Below are 24,404 nucleotides of genomic sequence, written 5' to 3'. Positions count from 1 at the left end.
AACTGACATCAGCCATATGGAACAAATGACTTTAATGGTGTGTTTTGTAACAACAGAACCTAGTGAAAATGTCCCTGCAATGGTCACTGTCAGAAAGCATTTTCTACAATTTATTAACATTGATGATACTACAGGAGCTAGTATGACAAATGTGCTTCTTAAAAAGCTGGAAGATACGGGAATTGTGACAGCTGACATGAGAGGTCAGGGCTACGATAATGGTGCCAACATCAGAGGAAAGAACAGAGTAGTGCAGACACGATCCGAGAGTAAAACCCTTGAGCTTTTTTTGTCCCATGCAGTTCTCATTCACTGAATTTGGTGGTCAATGATGCAGCATCAGCTCCTAGTGAGGCTGCTGAATTTTTAAATGTAATTTGAAGCATCTTCGTATTTTTCTCTGTATCAACTCATCAGTGGCAAATTTTGAAGCAACATCTGGGAACATCCTGTCTGACACTGAAACCACTGAGTGCCACACAATGGGAAAGTCGAGTGGAGGCAATAAATCCTATCAAATACCAAATTAGGAAGATAGATGATGCCATAGTTGTCATTATGGAGGATAATGCTATGACAGGAACTGTGGGAGAACAGTGGCAGAGGGAAATGCAATCACCAGAAACATACATAACTTCAAATTTCTGTGTGGCTTAGTGTTGTGGCATGACGTATTGTTTGAAATAAATGTTGTAAACAAGAGACTCCAAGGTGTTGACCTTGATATATCTGGAGCAACGAAACAACCAGACAAAGCAAAGTCATACCTACAGTCTTGCCGGTCAGATGAGGGATTTTAAAATGTTCTGAAGAGTTCACAGAAGTTGGCAGAGGAACTTCACACTGAAGCTATTTTCCCACTCATTCAAGAATACAAGAGTCACCGAAGAAGACATTTTGATTACGAGGCATGGGATAATCCCATAAGAGACCCCAAACAACAATTCAAAGTTGAATTCTTTAACCAGGTGCTAGATTGTGCAATACAGTCAGTTGAAGAACATTTCATGCAGCTCAAGGAACACAGCAGTATATTTGGGATGTTGCATGACATTTCCAAAACTCACTATACCTGAAGAAGACCTACACCAGCAATGCACGGCACTAGAGACAGTGTTGACACATGATGACATGTGTGATATTGATGTGAGTGATTTAGGTGATGAACTGAAAGCCCTTTCAAGATACTGTAGCGGGGTGTGTTGTGTATTTGGTTGTCGTGGGTTTTGTTCCTATGGCAACTGAGTTAGATTATTAGGGGATAGCCCAGCCAGTTTTGGCTGGTTAGGTCAGTTCAGTGTGTGTAAAAAAATGGTTGCTTTTTAAGGCTTGCAACTCTCTGGTCTCAAGTGATTTCTTCATAAACCTGCGGCCCCCAAGGATACAAAAGGGTGGTTACCCCACTCCTAAAATAGAAAAGGGTTAAAGTCAGTCCTGGGAGAAGGTTGTGGCTGAGAGCTGCAAAGCTGGGCTGATTGGGGAAGTGGCTGCAGCTGGGTCATGCACCAATCAGGCCACAGCTGGCCTGTATAAAAAGGCTGTGAGGCAGAGCCCACTAAGTCTCTCTTCAGACTGGGAGAGAGCTGGCCTGGGTTCCCTGCGGAGCGGGAGCAGGGCTGGAGAAAGCTAGAGGAGCAGGGGAGCTCCAGGCTGGCAACTCCCCAGGCTGCAGGGCCTGGTCTAAGGCCCCTAGAGGTACTGGGAGGCAGCAATCTGAGCCCCCTTTCCTATGATGAGTGGCTTTTACAGTGCAGTCTGCCCCAGGGAACAGGAGTTTGATGATGACTGGCAGTAGCCCAGACTAAGGCAAGGTGGGGATTAGAGGGTTGAGGGTTTCCTAGAGAGAGGAGATCCATAGAGACTGGTGGGGGGTATTGCCAGGGGGCAGCCTGCAAGTAAAGGGGCACTGGGGTCCTGGGAGGCACATGGGGGGGCAGCAGCAATGGGACACCAGCCTGAAGAGGGTGCTCTGAGGGCTGGAGTTAATTCCTGGAGACAACCAGCAGGAGGCACTGCAGGGTGAGTTCCACATGTTTACAGATACATTTCAGCAGGATCTATACCCAAGGCTGTTCTGGAATATATGTGCACAAATAAGATGACCACACTCTTTCCAAATGCTTTTATTGCTCTGTGCATACTTTTAACACTTTCTGTAACAGTTGCCAGTGGAGAACACAGCTTCTCCAAGCTGAAGTTAATTAAAAAACACGTCTACACTCCACAACGATACAGGAGCAACTGATTGGCCTTGCAATCATCTTAACTGAGCATGAGCTGGCCCAGACTGTGGACCTTCAGGAAGCGGTTCAAATCTTTGCAACGAAGAAGGCACGGAAAGCACCACTGATTATTCAAACAGATAAAAATGCCAGTGTTTACTATGCAGACAAGAAAACTTATATTTGCTGTTTGGGCATTTGAAAGTTGTGTTACTTAAAATTTTTTGAACAAGGCATTTTAAGTTGTTAGTTCTCTTTTATTGGGGTAGGTAGTAGAGCAGTACCATGAGAGGAATAGAACAGGAAGAAGGCAGAAGTGAGACCTTTCAAAGTTTTGGCCCAAGTGAGGGTGCATGGGGGTGTCATTTTAGCTCCTCGCCTCAGGTGCCAAAATGTTGTGGGCTATCCCTGCCCCCTTCCTCCTCCTTTCTCGTTTTCCTTTTGTCAGACCTCCAGGCCTGCTACAGGAAAGCACTTAAGCTTGTACTAATTTTAAGCATATGTTTAAGTCCCATGTAAGTCACTCTGCTTTTAATTATTTTGTTTCCTTGAGCTCATACTTGCAGACTTCTTCTCCTGGGCTGTTACTTTTACACTTGGGGCTGCTCGGTAGTTTGTGGTACTTGTATTTGTGGCTGTCTTATAGTTGCTCTGGTCTTCTTTTGGGTAATTGCAGTGTGTATTACAGCCTTCTGGTCTAAGGAAAGCTGGCAACAGAGCTGCTTCTTGTAATTTATTTCATTTAAGTGGGGTTATATATACAAGCTGTGATGTAAATATTAAACAATTAACCTTCATGTCAGTCTCACCTGCACGCTGGCTTGTCACTAGATTAAAAATGCTCTTGCATCTGTGCTTCAGAGTCATTATAAAACAATGTCTTGCACCTTCAAATAAAAGTGTTTTCTTGTCAGGGTTTCCCTCCATCTGCTGGTAGCAGCAGGGGTGGCAGAACTGGGAGTGAGGGTGGGAAGAAGTGGGTTGGTGTCCCTGCAATGGAAATATTGTGGGGACTCAGGTAAACTTATATGCCTGCGGGGGAGAGAGGAACAGAAGGAGGGAGGTGAGAGCAGGACACAGAGTGGCTGCCATGGGGCCAGGTTGCAGGGACCCAGAGTGACAGGAATGGGCCCAGGAGCAGGTGGAAACACTAGAAACCCCCCTTCCCAGCCTGGAGCCAGCTGCCTCTCCCTTCCCCTGATGAGTCTCCGCACCGCTCCTCACTCACCCTCCTATCATAGGCGGCAGGTTTGTATAATTGTTGGTGGTGCCCAAAATGGTGGTTCCCCACCCCGCTCTCGCCCTGTAAGCCGATATAAAATGAAGCTACAACGCGTTGGCATTACAAGGATCAATTAAAAGTGGAAAGTCAGAAGCAGCACTTGCCTGCTTCAATATATGGTATTAAATTTTGTTGCACCTGTTGTGACAAAGTGGGAATGTTCTTAAGGTTTTCTCTGAATACTGTGTGGGTGCCTCAGTTTCCCTTGCAAGGTGCCAATTGAAGGTGTTGGGGACAAAGATTAGGTGGCCTCCTTGTCCGGAAGAGACACAAAGGCTAGAGGAGGGAGTGTCAGTTTGGAGCTGGCTGGGGAAATGGGGAGAGACCCAGAACTTGGGTCTAGGCTCCCCGCCCTCCAAGATGGACCTGACTGAGGGGTCCTGTTTTCTGTACCTACAAGTTCTGTTTTAGACTGTGATCCTGACATCTAATAAACCTTCTGTTTTTACCGGCTGGCTGATAGTCACATCTGACTGCAGAGTTGGGGTGCAGGGACCTCTGGTTGCCCCAGGACCTGCCTGGGCACACTCGCTGCGGAAAGTGCATGATGTGGAAGGGCATGCTGAATGCTCTGAGATCAGACCCAGGAAGGTGTAAGCTTCTTGCCCTGGAGACAGTACGCTCCAAGAGGAGGCTCCCCCAGAGTCCTGACTGGCTGTGTATGGAGTAGTTCCAAAGCATCCCCTTCCACACCATGCACTTCCCGGAAGTCTGCACAGGCACTGACACTCCCTCCTCTGGCCTTTGTCTCTTTTCCAGGAATTAGGAGGCCACCTGATCTTTGTTCTCCAACACCTTCAGTTGGCATCTTGCCATCAGTTGCCCGGACAGGGTTTCGGCCATTCTCTGTGCAGACGGCATCACCCTGGCCCTCTAGGGCTCTACAACAATCACACCCCCTTATCCCACCATCTAGATCCTTGAGAAATGCATAGGGGAAAGTGAGGCACCCACACAGTATTCAGAGAAAACATTAAGAACATTCCCACTTTGTAACACCTGTATATGACTATTTTACACCCCTTTAAAGTATATAACTAATCAAGTATTGTACTAAACACAATGATACTCCAAACTGACCACCCAGGGCCGTCCTTAGGCATAGGCAGAATAGGCAGTCGCCTAGGGCACCACTAGGTCTGGGGGCACCACTCTGCTGGAGCCGGGACAGAAGGGAAGCAGTGGAGCATGTAAGAGCAGGCTTCTGGGTCGTAGAGAGAGCCGAACGCAGCACAGTCTGAGGGAGGGGATTGGCTGCTGGGGTCTCTGGGAAGGGGAGGGGGTTGGGGTTGGGGAAGGAGCTCACCTGTGAGTGTGACTCTTTCTCCCTGGCTGAAGTGAGGTGAGGCAGGCTCTGCAACCAGTATCCTTTGTTGTCCCCCATAACATCCATTTTTCTCCCCCCTGCCCCATGGAGCACCCCCTCCTTTCTCCCTCCTCCCCAGGAGCATCCCTCTCTCTCTCTCCTCCCTCCCCTCCGTCAGGGCTGGGCTGGGTGAGGTGCTGGGGGGTAGGTGGGGGGAGGCTGGCTGGCTTCCTGCTGAGGAATGAAAGTGAAAGTAACTCACTTCCTCCGCCAGGATTGGAATGTCACACAGGGCTGGGCTGGGGTTAGCCAGATGTGTGAAAAATCAGGACAGGGGGTTGGGGTAGGGTGAGCAGATATCCCTATTTTATAGGGCCAGTCCCAATTTTGGGGTCTTTTTCTTATATAGGCTCCTTTTACCCCCACCCCCCACCCCCTGTCCTGATTTTTCACACTTGCTGTCTGGTCACTCTAGGTGGGGGTAATTGGTGCCTATATAAGACAAAGCCCCAAATATCGGGACTGGCCCTATAAAATCAGGACATCTGGATCTGGTCACCCTAGCTGGGGAGCGCCTCTCCCCCGGGCTGGCAGCTGCCAGCGATCCATCTCATCTGGGGGGAGCTGCACAGGGCAGGATGAGCTGCTGTGGCTCCATGGGTGACCTGTCCCTGAGATCAGATGCTGTGCTAACTTCACCATGGTCCGTAAGACTGGTGGTGGTGCCCATTGGCATGTGATTGGACCTGAGGGTTTGCTGCTGCTGTTGCCACTCTGCACCCCAAGAGGTGGATTTTGGGGTCTACTGCAGCTGTTGGACCAGCAGGCTGGGGGGTGAGCCAAGCATGAAAGCACGGCTGTGTTGCCATTTAGATTGTCATTTAACAACTTTGTTTGCCAAAAATTCTTGCTAACAATCCTGAATCCAATTTCAATATTTTTTTAAAAAAAAATTAATATCTTAGCCAAAAACAGAAAATTAAGTTGTTGACAATTATTAGTGACAGGTTTGGTTTGAGGCAGGGAGTGGGCCAGTTTTCATCAGAGAAACGAAAAATGTTGACTGACTTTCCTATAGCCTGTTACTCCTGATAAGAGCCCTCCAACAACTGTAATATGCTCATCTCCTTACTAGTGTATAAAGCAGGGGTCGGCAACCTACGGCACACATGCCAAAGGTGACAGGTGAGCTGATTTTTGATGGTACGCAGCGGCAGGCTGAGCGGCTCAGCCCATCACTGCTCCGGGGTTCCGGCTGCTGCCCTATTGCCAGCTGGGATACCAGCCGCCGGCCCCACTCAGCACCTGCTGCTGGCCTGGGGACCCCCAAGGAACCCCAGACTGGCAGAGAGCTGAGCAGGCCGCTGAACCACTCAACCTGCTGTCAGCCTGGGGTTCCATTCATTCAGCTGGCAGCGGGCTGGGGGGTTGAGTGTCTCAGTCTGCTGCCAGTCTGGGGTGCCGGCAGCACTCAGCCTACTGCTACTCCGGGGTTCTGGCTGCCGGCCCCTTGCCAGTCAGGAGCCCAGCCGCCGGCCCCACTCTGCCTCCTGGCGGCCAGGATCCTGGGTGGCAGGAGTTGGTGGTCAGAACCCCAGACCAGCAGTGGGCTGAGCAGGGCCTGGGATCCTTGTCTAGGGTTCCAGTCACCAGTCCCGCTCAGCCCGCTGCCGGTCTAGGGTTTCATTTACTCAGCTGGCAGTGGCCTGAACAGGACCTCAGATAATAACAATAGTTTATTTATATAATATAGACATAGAGAGAGACCTTCTACAAACATTAAAATATATTACTGGCACGAGAAACCTTAAATTACAGTGAACTTGGCACACCACTTCTGAAAGGTTGCCGACCCCTGCTACAGACTGACCATATGTTGTACTAAGATTCTCCTGCTTTTTTTTTTCCTGTGAGTCAGTATAGCTTTTGCCAGCCCAGAAGTTGGGCAGCCAATGTTTTACATTTTCACAATGTTTTCTCCAACTTTCATAAAGTAAATACATAGTTAATATGAGTTAAAAAGGCCAGGGACACTTCCTTGTGAAGACTCTGTACAGCAGATCATGCTAGAGCTGTGAAAATGTCAGTTTTTGATGGAACTTTAGAGACAGTGATTTATCATGTATTTTATCATGTGAATGTGCTGCTATTGCCAATGTCTTTCCAAACAAAAATAAGGCACAATAGGACTTCTGTAACATTTCTGTGCTACCTTAATCTAGATGAAATGATTCTGTGCTGACTTCATTTTGGTCACTTTGTGCTTTACCTAGCAGTAAAACTAGGGTTATATTTTCCCACTGTTTGGAAACCCAGCTTATTAAACTGATTTTGCAGCCAAAAAAGCCAGAAAGATTGCTTTTAATTAAAAACAAATCTTTGTTTCAATACCTCTTCATATAAATTTCCAATAAAATTTTGACAAATTAAAAAAATTATATTATTTGCATCATTCTGTCAAATCAGAATTTTTTCTATAGGGCTACTTCTTTAGTGCTAGTGCATCAGCATTACAGTGTGCTTAATTAAGTTAAACTGGTTTTAATAACGTGAATGTGGCAAGTTTTCCAATACTGTATGCTTATATTTGTGTTGCTAAGAGCAGATCAGGCACAGGGGCACCAGTTTAATAATCTCGCCTAGGGCACCATAAATCCTAAGGACGGCCCTGTGACCACCAAATTTAAGTTGCACATTTTTCCCCTCAGGTGAGGGCTCTGAGGTGGGGCTGGGGATGAGGGGCTCACAGTGCAGGAGGGTGCTCAGGGTTGGGGTGCTGGAGGTGCAGGCTCCGGGGTGGGGCAGGGCTGGGGATAAGGAACTTGGGATGCAGACAGGCTGCCCCAGGGCTAGGGGCAGAAAGGACTCCCCCCCCCACCCCGTTACTGGCAGCAGCAAGCTCCAGGGGAGGGACCCCTCCTCTCCCCTCTTCCTCCCCCCCACAGCACACTCACTCTGCACCACAGTCACTGCACATGCTCCTAGGGACTCTCTCAGGTCCAGAAAGCCCACTTGCCTCCCCTATGGTGGGTACAGGGTGTCACGGAGTCCCTGGGCGATGCTCTGGAACTGCTCCTCACAAAGCCAGGCAGGACTCTGGGGAGCCTCCTCTCCCTTGGAGCAGACTTTTTCAGGGCAAGAAGCTCACACGTCTTCACCTCCTGGGTCTCTGCTTGGAGCATTCAGCATCCTCTGCCCCTCCGTGCGCTTCCCACAGCAAGCCCGCCCCGGCGGGGTCCTGGGAAGCCACAGGGTCCTGCACCCCCACTTTGCAGTCAGACGTGGCTCTCAGCCAGCCAGTAAAACAGAAGTTTATTCAATGACAGGAACAGGGTCTAAAATAGGGCTTGTAGGTACAGTGAACCAGACCCCTTGGCCAGGTCCATTCTGGGGGCAGTGAGCCAGACCCCCCTGTCTGCACTTCACTCCTCGTCCCCAGCCAGCTCCGGACTCCCAAACCCCCTCCAGCCCCTCCTCTCTGCTCAGTTCCTTTCCCGGGCCAGGATGTCACCTGACCTCTTTGTCTCCAACACCTTCAGCTGACACCTTTGCAGAGGAGGGGCCCAGGCCATCAGTTGCTAAGAGACAGAGTGACAGGCATTTAGGTGCACTGGTCCTTTGCTCTGTAGCAATCTCACACCCTGATCCACCATCTAGATACTTAAGAACTGCATAGGGGACACTGAGGCACCAACACAGTATTCAGAGAAAACATTAAGAACATTCCGTTTGTCACACCAGGGCGGGGGGTTGCCATCATTTGTGGCCTCCCCCACCCCTGCTGCTGCCCCTGGGTGCCAGGGGGAGGGGGAAGAAGAGCTCCCAAGCACCTGTGTGCCTCCTTCCTCCTCCTCTTCCCCTCCCCCGGTGCTCCAAGAGGCTGCCGGCTGCTGATCTCTATAGCCTTAGGCAGAAGCAGCACAAACAAAGGAGAGAGGCACTGGCTGTTTTCTTTCAGGCAGGGAAGCTCCAAGGCGGGGGCAGGGGAGAAACCCAGCTCCAAATATTGGTGGAGCTGAGCCCTCAGCCTTGAATATCCCTGGTGCTTAAGCACCTCGAGCCCATATAAGCTGCTGCCCCTGCCTCCTATCCCTTCCCAATGCCTGCTGAAGTCAATGAGAGTGTTTGGATCAGGCCATAGGTCAATATTTACTTTGGTGAGGATTCTCCTTAGTGCTGGTGTGGGGAATGGTGCATAGACAGCATGATTTTCCCACCTTCCCCCCAGCCCTGCTCTCTTATGCCTGCTCCTGACAACAGCATGGATCCACGTACCTGTGGAGGAGCTACCATGGAGGCTGGGAGAAGAGAAGCTACAAGGCCATAGAGGAAGTACTACACTGTACTGTTCTTCTCAGCAAAAGGTCCACCAAGTTTTCATCCCTTCTGCCCACAAAAACAGATGGGATGATATGGCCCATAATTTTCTCAATTAAAACCAGTAGTGCAAGTAAAATCAATTTCTAACTGGTACGGGGAAAAGGGGGAGACACCAGCTAAGGGGCGGGATACATGACCTCCCTATGTGAGCCTCCTTTTAAATCTTCCCCCCTGCCCTCCCACATCGCTGTGTCTCCATCCTCCATCCTGTCCTACAGCAGTGAGAAAAGGAGGGAGCAGAATGCCTGCAGCTCCTCCAGCGGCTGTACCACTCCCAGCCCTGCCCCACCAGCTCTGTCCTCTGGGAGGGCTGCTGCTGTAGGGATGGAGGAGATGAAATTCCGTGGAAGGGCTGGGGGCAGTACAGCTACTCCAGAGGAGCTGCCAGTGTGGGGCCACTGGCTCCTCCTGTCTCTTACTGGTATGCCATACCAGCAATAAATATTTTGCTGGTACGGTGTACTGTACTGCTGTAATTGCACTGCTGATTAAAACAGAATCCCGCATATTAAGCAGAACTTTTGGAACATCTTGGGTGGCCTGTTTGTGATTAAAAATGAACCAGACAAGCAAATATTTCAGTTACCTTGTCATCCCAATTCCCACACTACCAGTTTGTTTGTGTTCCAACTGCAAACAATTGGATGTTTAGATTGCATAATGTTTGCGCACTAAGTTAAACCAACAGTGTAGCTCTAAATTTGCAATAGAGCAAATCAATACAAAATAAATCTGGGTGCTTATTTAAAGTCAACAATAGCAGGTAAACATAGAAATCTGACAGATTTTGAGAACTGCATGTCCCAAGAATTGATGAGAAACAATTTGTGCTGTTTACAGAACATAGCATGTCTTGTGGCTATCTACAAAACACCTCTGCCCTAGTGGAAAGCGCACTCTAATGGTGATTGGGCCAGATTCAAAGCTCATTGAAATCAGTGGGAGTCTTTCCATGAACTTCAGTGGGCCTAGGATCATACCTATAAAGCAAAGGGTCTGGAACTTTGGAGACTTGGATTCTATTCCTGACTTTGTCACACTGGCTTCCTCTTTCAGGGTCTATTCTACAGCAGAAAAGATTTGTTGGTATAGCTATACAAGTATAGTTATACTAAATCCTTCTAGTGTACATTCAGCATCTACCAGGAAAAATGTGATTTTACTGGTATAGCTTGTACCAATTCCCCAAACAAAATAAGGTCTTTTATACTGGTATAGCTGCACATACACTAGGGCTTTTGCCAGTGTAGAAGTGTTGTAAAAAAATCATACCCCTAATCAACATTATTGTACCTGCAAAAGATTCTAGTGTAGACCTGGGCTAAGTGTGTGTTGTCCCTTCTGTAAAATGGAGATGATGATAGTATTAATCCAGGGATGAAAAGCTCCTTAACTTCTTCAGAAGGAAGCTGTGGTACATGGGAAGTGCAATTATTACTCAGCAGAACTGGAATAACCTCATATTATTTGGAGGGACACAAAGTTTCTAACTTGTTTTGTAAGTCAGGAACTAGGTGGGGTAAAACATTATGTTCTTCTACTGGGCAGTACTGCTCTATGGGGCCCTGTAGCAAAGAGGTGTGGCCTCCTTCAGAGATTGACAGCGAGGGAGGGCCAGACAGCCCCTGGTGGGTGGAACCAGGAAGCAGAGGGACGGGACAGGAGCAGGAAGTATAAAAGGTGGGTGCTGTAGGGCAATCAGGAGGCAGCTGTCAAAAGAGATGGACATGTTTTCCCACTCCTGATGCAGAAAATTTCACTTACCTTGAGGACTTGTCCAAGCTGCTAGACTTGGCTGATGCTGAACAGCTGCTGGGATTGCCACTGGCCATATACCCCTAGGAGATGGAGGATGAGTCTGGGGTTCAGGTACACCCCGAGGGGAGGAAGGAGCCCAGCAATAACCAACTGCAGTCTGGCTGCAGGAGCATCTGAAATATGGTCAATGTGTTGCAGGGGGATTCCCTGCTGACCCAGTAGCAGACCTCTCTGACCCAGTTATGTCCCTGGGTTGGGACACAGTGGAGTTGGGCAGGCTTGTGTCCCCCTACCCCTGCTGACCCAGCATTGGGGTGGCAGTACTCCCCTTCTTCAGGCCAAGAGACCTGTGCTTGTCTGACTACCACCAGAGCCAGGACAAGAGATTGTACCTGGGTGCCTGACCCCTGGTTGGTGGGCTAGACTCTTTGGTGGGTGCCTGACCCCTGGCTGGGTGTGTGTGTGCTAGACTATGTTTGGTACCCTGGCCTGTCTGAGGCCTGGGTTTCTGACTATGCCCTGTCTGAGGGTTGGGCTTTAGACTGCTTGGTGCCCTGCCCTGCCTGAGGGCTTTGGCCCCTGAGCCTCTTCTATCTTGCTGGTGGGGTTGAACACTGAGACTGGTAATTTCCCCATTATCTTAGACCAGTGGTGGGCAACCTGCAGCTCCCATTGGCTGGGAATGGTGAACTGTGGCCACTGGGTGCTGTGGGCAGCTATGCAAATGTAAACAAAGTGTCTGGTGGCCTGCCAGCCGATTACCCTGATGGACCGACTATGTGGCCCTCAGGTTGCCCACCACTGTCGCAGACTTCCCTTCAAGGAGGAGTGACAGCAAAGAGGTGTGGCCTCTGAGATTGACAGCCTGTGTAAGGGAAATCCCCCAAAGAAACCACAGCTGCCACAGGGGCTTCCTTCAGCCTGTGCCACCTCTGCCTCATCTGCATGTTGGGGGAGCTCTTGTGGAACCCAGCTCTGCAGCACTCAGGCATTGTGTTCCCTCTGTGTAAGTCTCAGAATCCTCCCCCTCCTGCATTTTCTTACACTTAGAGAGGCAATACTCAGAACCCAAGTGGCTTTCTCCACAATAAGTATGTAGTTAAAAATCCAACTGCAGATACTAAGGGTAGGGGAACTGACCTGACCTTCCACCGAAACTCACACCTAGCCTTCCTGCCAGTTTAGAAATGTCTATATAGCGATTTTCATTCTTGTTTACCTCTATATCAGGCTCCAGTGTCCACTGGAAGTGGTAATGCCTAAATGCTATGAGACCAGTTCATCAAAAGCAAAGAGTACGTTATCTGCTGGCAAACCATGCAGATCTTAGTGCTCACACACACAGGGCTGTTCCACAGAGTGCTGTTCCCTGAGCTCCCCTGCTTCAGAAGCCATGGTACCAAAGCTGTAGGATGGGCACTAATGCTGACTGTCTTAGCATTATCTTGCAGCTTTGCTGGGGCTCTTCAGCTTGGGCCCCTCTCCCATCCAATGGTTGGTCTTTAGCCTGAACTTACGGTGCCCCATGTGCATGATGCTCATGTTAAAAGGCATCCAGGTGCCTAGAGGAAGGGAGGGATGCTCCTTTGACATTGTATGTGAAATGATCTAAATTGAGCTGTTTTCACCCCATCTGAGTTTAGAAGCAGGGTTAGGAAGATGTTGTGGCCCAGGTTGTCTATGCTCCTGAAAGGATTTACAATGAAAATACTGATAAAAGTCCAGTAAAGGGAAGCAGCTATTCTCCCCTCCAGAAAAGAATGCATTTTAATTATTGAAGTCCATCATTTAATCTGCCCGTTGTTCTCAGGGAGCCACAAAGCAATAAATACACAAGATTAGATACTGGGATTGAGGAAGGGCTTTGTGTTACAAAAGGAGAGGGTGGTTAATTTTTGACAGCAGGCAATGAGAAAGTTATGTTTGTATAATAGTCCAGTCACTCTCTGTGCTGTGGCTCACTCACCTGCATGTCGTCATCTTTGTGAGAAGTGTCAATAAATATTAGACAAGTACCTCTTTCTAAGCACAAAACTCCTACCGGGGGAATTCCCAGAGCACCCTATAAAAGGGATCCCACTGTCCTTTCTCAATCATATCTGTTTGCTGAGAAGATGAAGTGTGTAAACTTGGCTGTGCTGCTGGTGTTTCTACAAAATGCCATTGCATTGAATGCAGCCAACACCATGCTCCAGAATGTGGTAAGAGTCATATTATGACGTTCGCAGGCTCTAATGTATTTTTTTTCCTCCTGCTATTCAGCTTGCTAGGAGAATCTTTTAAAATTGAGGCAAGTTGTCAGATCTCCACTTGTTCTGTGGGCTCTCTGCACGTAGCAAGTGTAAAATATCATCTTTAACAAATGTGCTGGGACTTAATTATAAATCTGAAAACAAATTAGACTGTTTTAAAAACAGCAAAATTCTGCTTTTGGTTAGGGAAATGCAACTCCTATTAAGAATCTGAATAGTTTAAATGTAAAATGCAGGTTGTAATTAATTAGCTGTGGTTTGTACTCGAGACTAACTCAATCCAAAACCACAGATGCAAATACCCTCATCCTTTGGAGTGTTCTAGATCTGGATGTAGATCTCAGGTTCATTTGCCCAGCACTCTGAAAACACAATGCGCTATGAGTTCTAGGTGATGCTGTTAATGCAGTCTCTTGATCTAATGGGCCTTGTAGTGCTGTGGACTCAGTTAGTGAACTCAGCATTGAAGGGGAGAGAGTGGCTTTCAATGCAGCATCATTAAGCAGTGGAAATTCCTGGTGGTAAGAATCAAGGCTGAAGGGCAAATATATAATAAGCTGAGGATGGGGGAATTTAGTATGGCAAATTTCTCATTGTGTGTACCCTTGGGTAAACCATAATTTGTGTTGATATTTGTAAAATTTATGATGCTCCTTGTAACTCTGCTGTTAATCACTGTCAGCCCCCCTTACAACATGATCAGGGAGCCAGACAATAGCTGCATGCATTACCTTTTTGACAAGCTGGCACACAACCCTGTCTTCTCTGAATCCACATAAACAAGTGGCCCTTTTCCTGCCATCTTCCAGTTCCTCAGCTGTCCAAATGGCTATTTTAGGAGCTCCTTATGAGTGGGACTGGCTGGGGGGATGAGGGAGCAGGTGATGGGGATGCAGCAGCATGAGGAGCTGAACAGGCTCTTGGAAGGAGGCCCTCAGGGGAAGCTGGCTAAATCAGAATGGGAGCTCTGCTTCAGTGTGGCTTTGAAGTTGTGCAGCTGGGAATGACCCCTGCCACGCGGAGCTCCTGCAGGAATGGAGCATTGCTCTTGTATGGCTGACTAGCAGCTGCCTTCTTGTGCAAGCCCCTTCCTGCCCCACACTCCTTTAGTTTAATCACACTATTTGATTCACAGTTTATCAAATGGTTTTGCAAGCACTGGAGATTGCCACGGTTCCCATTCGGTGGAGCGTGGCTGTGTAGATTGGTGGGCTGCATCCCTGCAGTATAGTGTCTTGTGCAGTACATGGAACCTTGATTACTGTAGACTCCCAGGGATGCATCTTAAGATTCAAGAGTGACATCCAATCTTGCCAGTGCTATGGAGGGGTAGGACCTGAAACCTTATTCCATAAGATGGCAGTGACATGGTATATATTACTTTAACATGAATGATGCACATTGTTTTAGACAGACTGAGCATCTGCAGCCTTTCATTGATCACATGTAGCTTTTTTCAAAGGAAGGACTCCATGAAACAGCATTGTACCAGAAGAAACATTAACGGTCTCAGCAGTCAGTCGGAAATCCCAATCAACGTTAGAGCTGCTGGAGATGGCTCCCTTAACGAAATCAAAGTTTGAGAATACAGAGGAATTTGGACTGCTGTTTGGATGTTGGGAGCGGGAGAGGGGGTCATGATTTAAATATGGATGGGACGCAGTGAATTGCATTGTAACAGGCGTTTGTTTCCTTTCCAGCCTACACCTCTTCCTCCCTGGTGGAATAGACTCTTATAATAATAATTAAAAGTAGTTTGGGTTTTTGATAGTTTAAATCCACTTTTAGAAAAGTTCTTTCTTTAATAAATTATGATATAAAGGGCAGTTTGTAATCTGTATCAGGGATAAAAAAAGTACTGTACCACAAAGTACCAGGCTAGCACAAATGGGGGCCTTATCAAAGGTAAGTACAATAACCATGTTTGTCTGTTCATTGGATATTTTCCTCTGCTCCTTTTTTTCACCGTTCCTGCTGAGCAGACTGAAAATCCAGTGATGTGGGGAGACTGAGGGTGACCATTTCCAAAGAACCTAAGGGACTTAGGTGCCCAAGGCCCATTTTTAATAGTGACCTAGGACCAGATTTTTTAAAAGCTATTTCAGCGTTGCTGCACTCAGTGTTGTAAAGCCTAACCAAGTTAGGTGTCAATTCCCTTTTCAAAAGGATTTAGGCTCATAGGAGCTCAAATGTAGGGGTTGTGTTAATACAATAAAAAGCACCGGGTGTGAAACAGAAGCCTGTTTATCTCACTATTAGAAATGGACAAATTTGGTCATGGTACAAAACTACTCACAAATATTCAACAGTCAATATTTTATTTTTTTTAACTAGTTTATCCCCCTGCGCACTGATGGAGCGAGCAGTGGTGCATGGCCATGACTCCACTTGGTACCCTGCAGTAGCAGGCATACCAGCTACTGCAGGCTGGGGGAGAGTTTTGAACTCTTCAGCTCTCATGTGCATGTGGCTGAGTGTACAACCTGTTTACCAGGGCTGGCTGAAAAATATCAAATGAAACATTCCCAGTGGGGAAAATAGGGTTTAGTCAAAATTTTCCATGAAAATTGGTCTAATTTCTGTGGCTTCTTCTATCAGTGAAGTACAAACAACTTTAATTTCAAAGCACTTTACAAAGGACTAAAATCACTAACTGGTCTTGTTGCAAAGACCATTAAAAGCAATGACTCCCTATAAGATTAAATATTTCCTGCTCTGCCATTTACTGACTCACTGTCTGATCTTATAAACATGCCTTAACTTTCCTGAACCTCCATTTTTCCAGTGTTAAAATGGTTATAGTATTTAACTACCTCTATGGGGTGTGGTGAAACTTAATGAATTGATATAGGGAAAATACTCTGAGTTCACTGGAAGAAATGTTGGACAGCTTAATAAATGCTTTCAGGGTCAATATTATCACAGCTTAACTTTTCCTCTGCTTGGGGACTGTCAGTCCTTTGCTGTTAGATTCCTAGTAGCATGTTGACAATTATTTGCTTTCTGAAACTTGTTCTTACAGCCATTTGCCAATGTGACTGGCTCTTTGAATGACAATGGAGTGTGCCAATGCTCAGTGTACCTGCCAGACACTGTGTTCCCTGTGCAGAAGGTCGAGATGCTGGAAATCACAGCCCAAGTGCTTTCTGAGAAACTTGAAAGAGAACTCACTAAAGTAAGGATTTTCAGTTTCCTTTTTTAAACACTGACCAGTCCTATTTTTAGTGAACATGAAACAGCCCAGCAGTCAGACCTTGCAGGGCCTGTCTTCCAAGTAGCTGCAGTGAGGAGCATGTAAAAATCACAAGGAAAAGGGTGATTAAACATAACATGTTCACTATTGTAGCATGCAAGCATGGCCTTGTTTTTCAAGTATTCTCAGGCCTCATTCCTGGGCCTATAGGCACATGGTGTTCTTTGAGGGATGGAGGAAGGGCTTTGCTACTCTTTATGAACCATGGAACAGCCTTGTTGGTCTTGTCGGGGACTCGAACCCCAACAGCGAAGTTCGTTGTCTGACCGCAGAGTTACAGACAACACCAGCAAGGTCCAAAACAAAAGTTCTTTATTGATAAGTGCACGTATCAGTAAAGAACAGCTCGTATCCGAAAAGAACCAGCCCCCCCTTTACAGCTTAGTATTAGCTTATATAGACAGTTTTATTACGTCATAAATTATTCACTTCACACAACCCATATCCCACCCCCCTTTGGTTAGTAACAAACCCTAATAACAAAGCACATCTGTCTTTCTTTATAATGTAAGCAAGTTGTGATGCCCCAGCAACTTTCTTATCAGCATAGTTGCCAAGCACCAGACACTGGAAGACAGGAGTTAACGCAGCTGGTAACTTGAGGAATGCACCTCCCTTTCGTATCTCACTTTTTCCCAGGGCTTTATGAAACATGCTGACTTCAGTCAGATTGACATAACTGGTTTTTGTGCTACATCTTTATTCAGGCCTAACAATCCCCCCTTTGTCCCTAGAGGACCAACGGGACTCTTGGGACAACAAATGATAGCTTGGCAGGGCACAACCGGGTTACGGTTTCTTCAGTTGCAGACGAAGCTTCAAATCGCCTTCAGGGGTAACAGTTCATTGGTCTGGGGCACTGACTATAAATCAGTTAGGTATACCAAGGGGTCTAATGTCCCAGATGTCTCGGTAAATAATTCAGTCCCACACGCCTCCTCCCCATGGACCCGGCAGGATCTGGTATGTGGGAGCCCACACCCACCCTAACCGGTCCAAATGCTTGGAAGGAGCACTGTGAATGTCCACACTTCCATCCAGAAAGTGTCCAAGTATGTCTTCATGACCACAGATCAGATGGTACTCCTGTGTGTCTGTAAGGGCAGTGGGCCAAGTCCAGTGCTCAGGATCAATTTAAACATACGAGATCCCACTGCAATGCCTTTCCAGCCTCAGTGATATTTAGTACCATCTCTGTCAGTAACTTCTGGGTCACAGAACTAAGGGTGGAAATGACATGTAACTCACCAACTCCAGCCTGTAATTAAGATAGCTGAGCATCAAAAATAAGTCTAGTGGCCTTTTCTAGTTGGCCCAATTTCTTATCATTTTCTTGGCCTTTAAGAATATTCCAAATGGCAGTGTACCATTGGCCCCTAGACCACAGGGATTTGGTCAATTCTCTTTCTTTCCAGAGGAAATAACCCAGGCCCTCTGTTGTGCTAATCTAATGGCAGCCCCTTGTGAGCAATCTGGGTATGTAAAAGCGATCTGAAAACTGGATAAGGACAATGCTAATCAAAATGCAATGAGGGAGGGCAATACATGCTGAAGGATTTATCCAAAACACAGGGCGCAGCCTGTAGAATAAACCCCAAAATCCAATTAATACCACAGTTCCAAATATAAGTCCCACAAATTTCTTCCTGCCAGTGTGTAATTGCTTGTTTCTTCACCAGGGTCAGTTCTCAATGTCCTTTTAGTCAGGAATTCCTGGACTTTGGCAATGTCAGTGGAGTGAGTGTTTCTTCTTCTTTCCCAAAACAATTGTGGTTTAGCATCCTACAGGGGAGAGGTTTCCAGCACATATCACCCTGTAATGGCTTTGCTTTTTCTAGAAAAGTCTAAAGGCACAGTTGGTCTGTCAGTGGACAAGGGAGAGGTTCAACCAGCACGTTACCTTGTCCTTTTGCCATGCTGTTCAGAAGCACAATAGAACTAGAAAAAAAGAATAGGCTTATCATCAGTAGGAGAATTCTTCTGAGGTGGAGGGGTCTTTTTGCAGAGAGAATCCTGGGTCCAAACAGTCAGTCTTTGGCACTTCACAGCGGTGTTGGTAGTCAGCAGGACTCAATACGGGCCTTTCCAGCATGGAGCCAAGGCAGTCTTTCGTTGATGGATCTTTATGTAGACCCAGTCTCCTGGTTCCAAGGGGTGGAAGGGCTGCTAGGATCTTTGGGTTGTTTCTTCTTCACCTGTGAGAAAAGAAACCTAACACATTGCATTAGTGTCTTTGCAGAGTTTACAAATTTTATAGCTGCATGGGCAAATTTAAGTCCCCCCCTTGTTCCTTTTGAGGGTTAGCCAAGTCTTAGCTGTGAGGAGTGTCCTTGAACAATGTCAGTGTCTCAGCTTTAAACTGAGCATGTTATCTATTTTTTTTTTCAGTCAACTTGGGTTTTTTTTTTTTCGCTCCCCTTCTCAGCTTTTTTTTTTAACCTACAAAAAAAAACTTTCATGTTTTACGTATACACCTGGTGTTAACAATGAACACATACACATTGCTGTTATACAGTACATTAGTCTTATCTAATATATGCCACATATACCATTTCACTAAAATAATGTTATTACAGAACTTGAGAACAGCAAACCAAGACAAGCACACCCACTTCGATGAGTTCATTTAATACAAACTGTAGTCCAATAGCTTTCCACCATCCCCAGCCCTCTGGCTAGAAGTCTGAGGTAGCCAGAAGGATCCCATGTACAATATGGGGAGTGGGTTAACTTTCCATGCCCTTGCTTTCAAAGACTGTTAATATGCAAATTTCAATAACAATTGTCAATTAAAAGTTTTGGCCAATGTAGTATCTTTCTCTTACTTAAGAAAATGTATAAGACTTTAGTATATCACATTTTTCTGATGCATCCAAACACTTTGTATTCTAAGTTGAACAAAACAAATATCTGCATTTTAATCCAACACTGCTGCTTGATTTTAAATCAGACCATCCCTTAAAAATATTAAACACATCAATTTTGGCCACAGGACGAACACCACAAGACAGAACATAGACCACAAAACAGAATTTGTACTGTGCCAGCAAATCATGGTACGGTGAATGCTGTTCAGCCGGCATCAGTGTTCTCTGATTATCTGAAAGACTGAAACAGAAGTCTACCCCTTCTGGGCAGGCAATCATTACTAAAAATATACAAAGACTTTTGTTGATTTTAGGCAAAACAAGGGAATTACCCCATATTAATTAGATAATTTGCATTAATACAGATGCTTGCTGGCTCACTTTTTACTTGTAACTCCTGCTGGTAAACACTGAAAGAAAACATCATCACTCACAGTGCTCTTAGAGCCTAATACAATTTTAATTACATAGCACTGGATACATTCTTCAGCTAATTTAACAAAATTGTTCATAGCCAAATGATTGCAATCTAATAATTTCTTTGCCTGAATTTATTTACAAACATTTCAAAGACACCAAGAACTTTTTACTTTAGTACGTTTACAAAGTTCAACTGCTGTTCCCTCCAGCAACTATAGAGTTAACTTTTCACTGTGCCTTAAATCACTTGCTTGTCCTTTCAACAACCACTTACCAACTCAGATCACCATTCCAAATATTCTTCTGAGTATATGAACCCCTATGCGTATACTTACTTACCCTGTTCTTGTTTTTTCACTACACTCTAAAAGTTTCCAACCTGTTCTCCAAGCTCTCTGTCTGTTGCCTGGCCGCCTGGGCCCGATCCTTTTTTTTTTTTTTTTTTTTTTCTGAACTGTTTCTTTCCATGGGTACCAACGTATTGCACTACCAGTTAGCTAGGAGGGTGGGCTTTTTAAGTAGCCCCCACCCTTCTGGTCCTTTCCCTAAGACATTTCTACTCACAAAACTACTCGAGTCCTCCCCTGTTAGACTTGCCACCTGGGCAAAACACATGGCCCACTGGCGTTGAACTATTCAATTTCCTCTTGTAGCAAACACACTGCTGTTACGACATATGCTGAGCACAAATGGTTAAATTTTAACAAGTCCCTGAAGGACTGGTACTTGCTTAGCCAGGGCTTCCTTTTCTAACTGGAAATCCTGTCTCAAGGCCTGCAACTTGCCCTGGCGCAGGTTTGAGTTGCCGCCTGGGTCATGATCCATGCTCTTAATTGCTCAATTCTAGTTATCAAGTACACATCTCGGCCCTTTTCTCCAACCACTCTATTGCCCAGTCCTGCTACGACTGGGGGCAGATCCACCTGCCACCCTTCCGGTCAACCAGGGTGGAGAGAAAAATGCTAAACCCCTCTCCAGTTCTCAGACTTACTGCAGCTGAGAGTAGGCTCACCTTTAATCATGCAATCCTCAACATATAACACCAAAAGTACCAAACAAAAGAAACACAAAACAAAGGTAAAACAGATAGATGGTGTAAATTCTATAGGGCTCCCCTATTCTCAATTGCTCACCAAACTGTGACAAATTTGTTACCAATTTATCTACTGCAGGACGTTGGGGGAACACACCATATAATCAAATTTTAAAGCTTAATTAAAAATAATAAAACAACAATGAAGAGTGTTGGGAACGCTCCCACATTACTCAGGAAGAACATGAATACTTTAACTCTTAAGCCACTTTAATACTCACACATGTCCAAACTGGCCACGTCTGTATAACGTTCAGAGAAGGGGAATAGGCAGACGGGAGATTATCCTGTATACAGCTTGTCCAGAATTTCCAACATGCTTCCGCTCTTGGGAGAGCTGTTTTTTACACCCTGGAATCTCCTGCAGTGTCTCTTTTAGAGAGTCCAGTTCAGATTCCAGCCTGTGGCTTCTCCAGTTTCACCAAGTCAGGCTGAATTTCAAATTAACCCGTTCCTAGACAAATTGCTCACACTGTGTCAGAGGCTTTTCTTTGGTGATTAAAAGCTCCTTTGAGATATATGATCTTATCTAGATTAAAGGTACCTTCTAATGGGCATTGTTTAGATAGATTTTCACGCGTGTAAAGATTCCAATTCTCTAAATACCTGCAGGTTTTAAGACCATAATGTACGTACATGTAACATGCTGGGGTACCCTTAGGGGGTGAGGTGGAATATTTAGAGTGTCTCTCCCCCATTTTCCACACACACACACACACACACACACACACACACCAAGGCCATTATTTCCTATTACCACGATGCATCATATGTTGCTGCACAGTCAATAAAATTCAGATGGCGTGAGCCCAAGAGATACAGACGTCCCTCCCAGTGTGGCTCTGGGGCATATGCTGGGGGATTTTTACAAGAGCTCTCCATACAGCTTTAAACATACAGCTCCAAAAGCTACCTGGTTCCAGAAATCTTCTTTCAATCTTTAAGTATTAGAGACAATGGGGCGTCCCCCAGGCACTTACTGCCAACTTGTCCCATTTGATAAGGGGACTCTAACCCCCCCTTCCCCGCGTCGAGGTAAAGGGACTCTAACCCCCACCTCCCGCGTCGAGCGCTCACTTACCTCTCCAGGGGACTCGAACACCTGGACTGGGACTCAAACCCAGGCTGGGACTCTAACCCAGACTACTTGGATCCTGTGCAAACCTGGACTGGGACTCTAACCCAGACCTGGACTGGGACTCTAACCCAGACCTAAGTTGTCAGGGACTCTAACCCCGACAATCTGCACTGGGACTCTAACCCAGGCAACCTTAACCCTACTCAACGGGTAGGTGGATGTTGCTGGATTTCTACGAGCTTCAGCTGGTTCACAGAACTCGCCTTATCGCCGACGCAGAGATCAGATTACCAGGCAAGGCTCCTCTAAATCAGAGGATGCGCGCTGCGTTGCCTCAGAGTCTGATCCCCCGCCGGAGAGTCAGACAAAGTCCCGACCGGAGTCGCCAAAGATGTCGGGGACTCGAACCCCAACAGCGAAGTTCGTTGTCTGACCGCAGAGTTACAGACAACACCAGCAAGGTCCAAAACAAAAGTTCTTTATTGATAAGTGCACGTATCAGTAAAGAACAGCTCGTATCCGAAAAGAACCAGCCCCCCTTTACAGCTTAGTATTAGCTTATATAGACAGTTTTATTACGTCATAAATTATTCACTTCACACAACCCATATCCCACCCCCCTTTGGTTAGTAACAAACCCTAATAACAAAGCACATCTGTCTTTCTTTATAATGTAAGCAAGTTGTGATGCCCCAGCAACTTTCTTATCAGCATAGTTGCCAAGCACCAGACACTGGAAGACAGGAGTTAACGCAGCTGGTAACTTGAGGAATGCACCTCCCTTTCGTATCTCACTTTTTCCCAGGGCTTTATGAAACATGCTGACTTCAGTCAGATTGACATAACTGGTTTTTGTGCTACATCTTTATTCAGGCCTAACAGTCTGTAATTGCTATATACAGTTGCAGAGGAAGCCATGATTACTGCTCCCTCCTGTGGTACTTTTATGTAACCAGTATATGGGAGGGAATGAGGGAAAGGAGCAAGTGTCCGCTTAGCCCAGGCTGAAGCATGGGCAAAAATCCACCACCTGACCCCTTCCATTCCCTTAACAGTTGAAAAAACAATTTTCTGTCAACATCTGATGCTCTAGCAATGACTACTGGATTATGCATTCTAGTTAAACTCCTTACCCTTACACTACTTTCCTTCCTTGTTACAAGGATTCAGATCTGTTCTCTCCCCCATCCCCAAGGAAAAAAACAAAACAGGCAACACTAGGGGACTACTATTTCTTGAGAGAAGGAGAACCTGCATTAGAGTTTTGCTGGTAGATGAATATTCAGGGTTTAAATCAGATGTCCATGAGAAAATGTTGGACTTCTCCAGGAGCCAGACATTAAGAAATAGTGTCCTTGAATTCATCAGCATTAAAGGCACATCTGTAAATTAAAAAATTCTAACCATAAATATTCATAATTCATACTGGAAGTGATGTATAAAAAACCAATGTGTGGGGAGAATCCTATAGAAGGTCTTCTCAGTTAAAATAATTTGCTTTGAAATAACTATAGCTAATGACAGTCAGTTGTCAGTAAAGATATGAAGGGCAACTTGACAGCAATCTCAGTGCCTCTCAGCACAAGTTACCTGACTAATTAGAACCACTGTCCTAAAGTGAACTATTGTACTGGTGACCCCTTCACATAGCAAGCCTCTGAGTGCAACCCCCCATAAACATAAACAAGTGTTTTTAATTTAACACCATTATAAATGCTGGAGGCAAAGCAGGGTTTGGGGTGGAGGCTGACAGCTTGTGATGCCCTATCTATACTATACTATACTATAACCTCATGACTCCCTGAGGGTCCCAACCCCCAGTTTGAGAACCCCTGCTTTAGGAGGAATGTGGAACTTGACATTAATGATCCATGAAAACACTAGGTATTTAAGGGTCCTAAAGTGCTTCATTGTGGTCAGTAGCCAAATTTCAATTGCTTTCAAAAAGGACAGGATCAGGTCTGTAATTCCCATCCTGAAACTTGGACTAATTCTGCAAGGCCCTCCCAAATCAGAGCGGACTGAAATGAGACCCAACTGAAGCCAATCTCCTATTGAAGTGAAATTCTGCAATGGGAGTTTTGCTTGAGTAAAGATTGAGTACAGATAGCAGGAGTGGGCTGACTTTTTGCAACCCTGTAGCAGTTTTTTTTCTTAAAGCTGGACTCTAGTGACCAGATCCTCAGCTGCTGTTTTCTTGAAATCAGTGGAGTTGTGCCAGTGCATACCAGTTCAGGAACTGGCCCTCACTTTTCAACTCCAGTGACAGATGCAAAAAAAACCTTGACATAATCCAAGTTTCACTGCACTTATGTTGAGTCTGATCAGCCAAACAGTGTCATAAAGCAGCGAGTTAGTGTGACAGATCCCCAATGTGATCCCAGGAAAAGAGAAATCGGGTCAAATGAAAAACTGTATTTTAGTTTAACTATGAGGGTGTTAAAATTTTGTAGTTAATTCTTTGTCTGTAGAAAGAAAATACCAGGCATTGAC

The 24,404-nt window shown here is 46.0% G+C and overlaps 1 protein-coding gene across 4 annotated transcripts in view; it reads left to right on the top strand.

The window, feature by feature from the left end:
- Positions 1–10,910: 10,910 nt before the first annotated feature.
- Positions 10,911–24,404, top strand: part of LOC120404034 (olfactomedin-4-like) — a 29,549-nt gene continuing 16,055 nt past the window's right edge. Inside the window, exons 1-3 of one of the 4 annotated variants that reach the window (XM_039536066.1) lie at positions 11,030–11,059; positions 11,739–11,954; positions 16,223–16,375. In XM_039536066.1, coding sequence (XP_039392000.1) covers positions 16,319–16,375 — 57 coding nt within the window. In that variant the 5' untranslated portion in view covers positions 11,030–11,059; positions 11,739–11,954; positions 16,223–16,318. Of the gene's footprint in view, positions 11,060–11,110; positions 11,955–11,980; positions 13,150–16,222; positions 16,376–24,404 lie in introns of those variants that run through there. The other 3 variants (XM_039536052.1, XM_039536060.1, XM_039536045.1) reach the window with 3 other exon arrangements.

This window comes from Mauremys reevesii, linkage group 1 (genome assembly GCF_016161935.1).
Source record: "Mauremys reevesii isolate NIE-2019 linkage group 1, ASM1616193v1, whole genome shotgun sequence".
Lineage (NCBI taxonomy): Eukaryota > Metazoa > Chordata > Testudines > Geoemydidae > Mauremys > Mauremys reevesii.
Note: the sequence above shows the minus strand (reverse complement) of the source record. Positions and strands in the feature narration are given on the sequence as shown.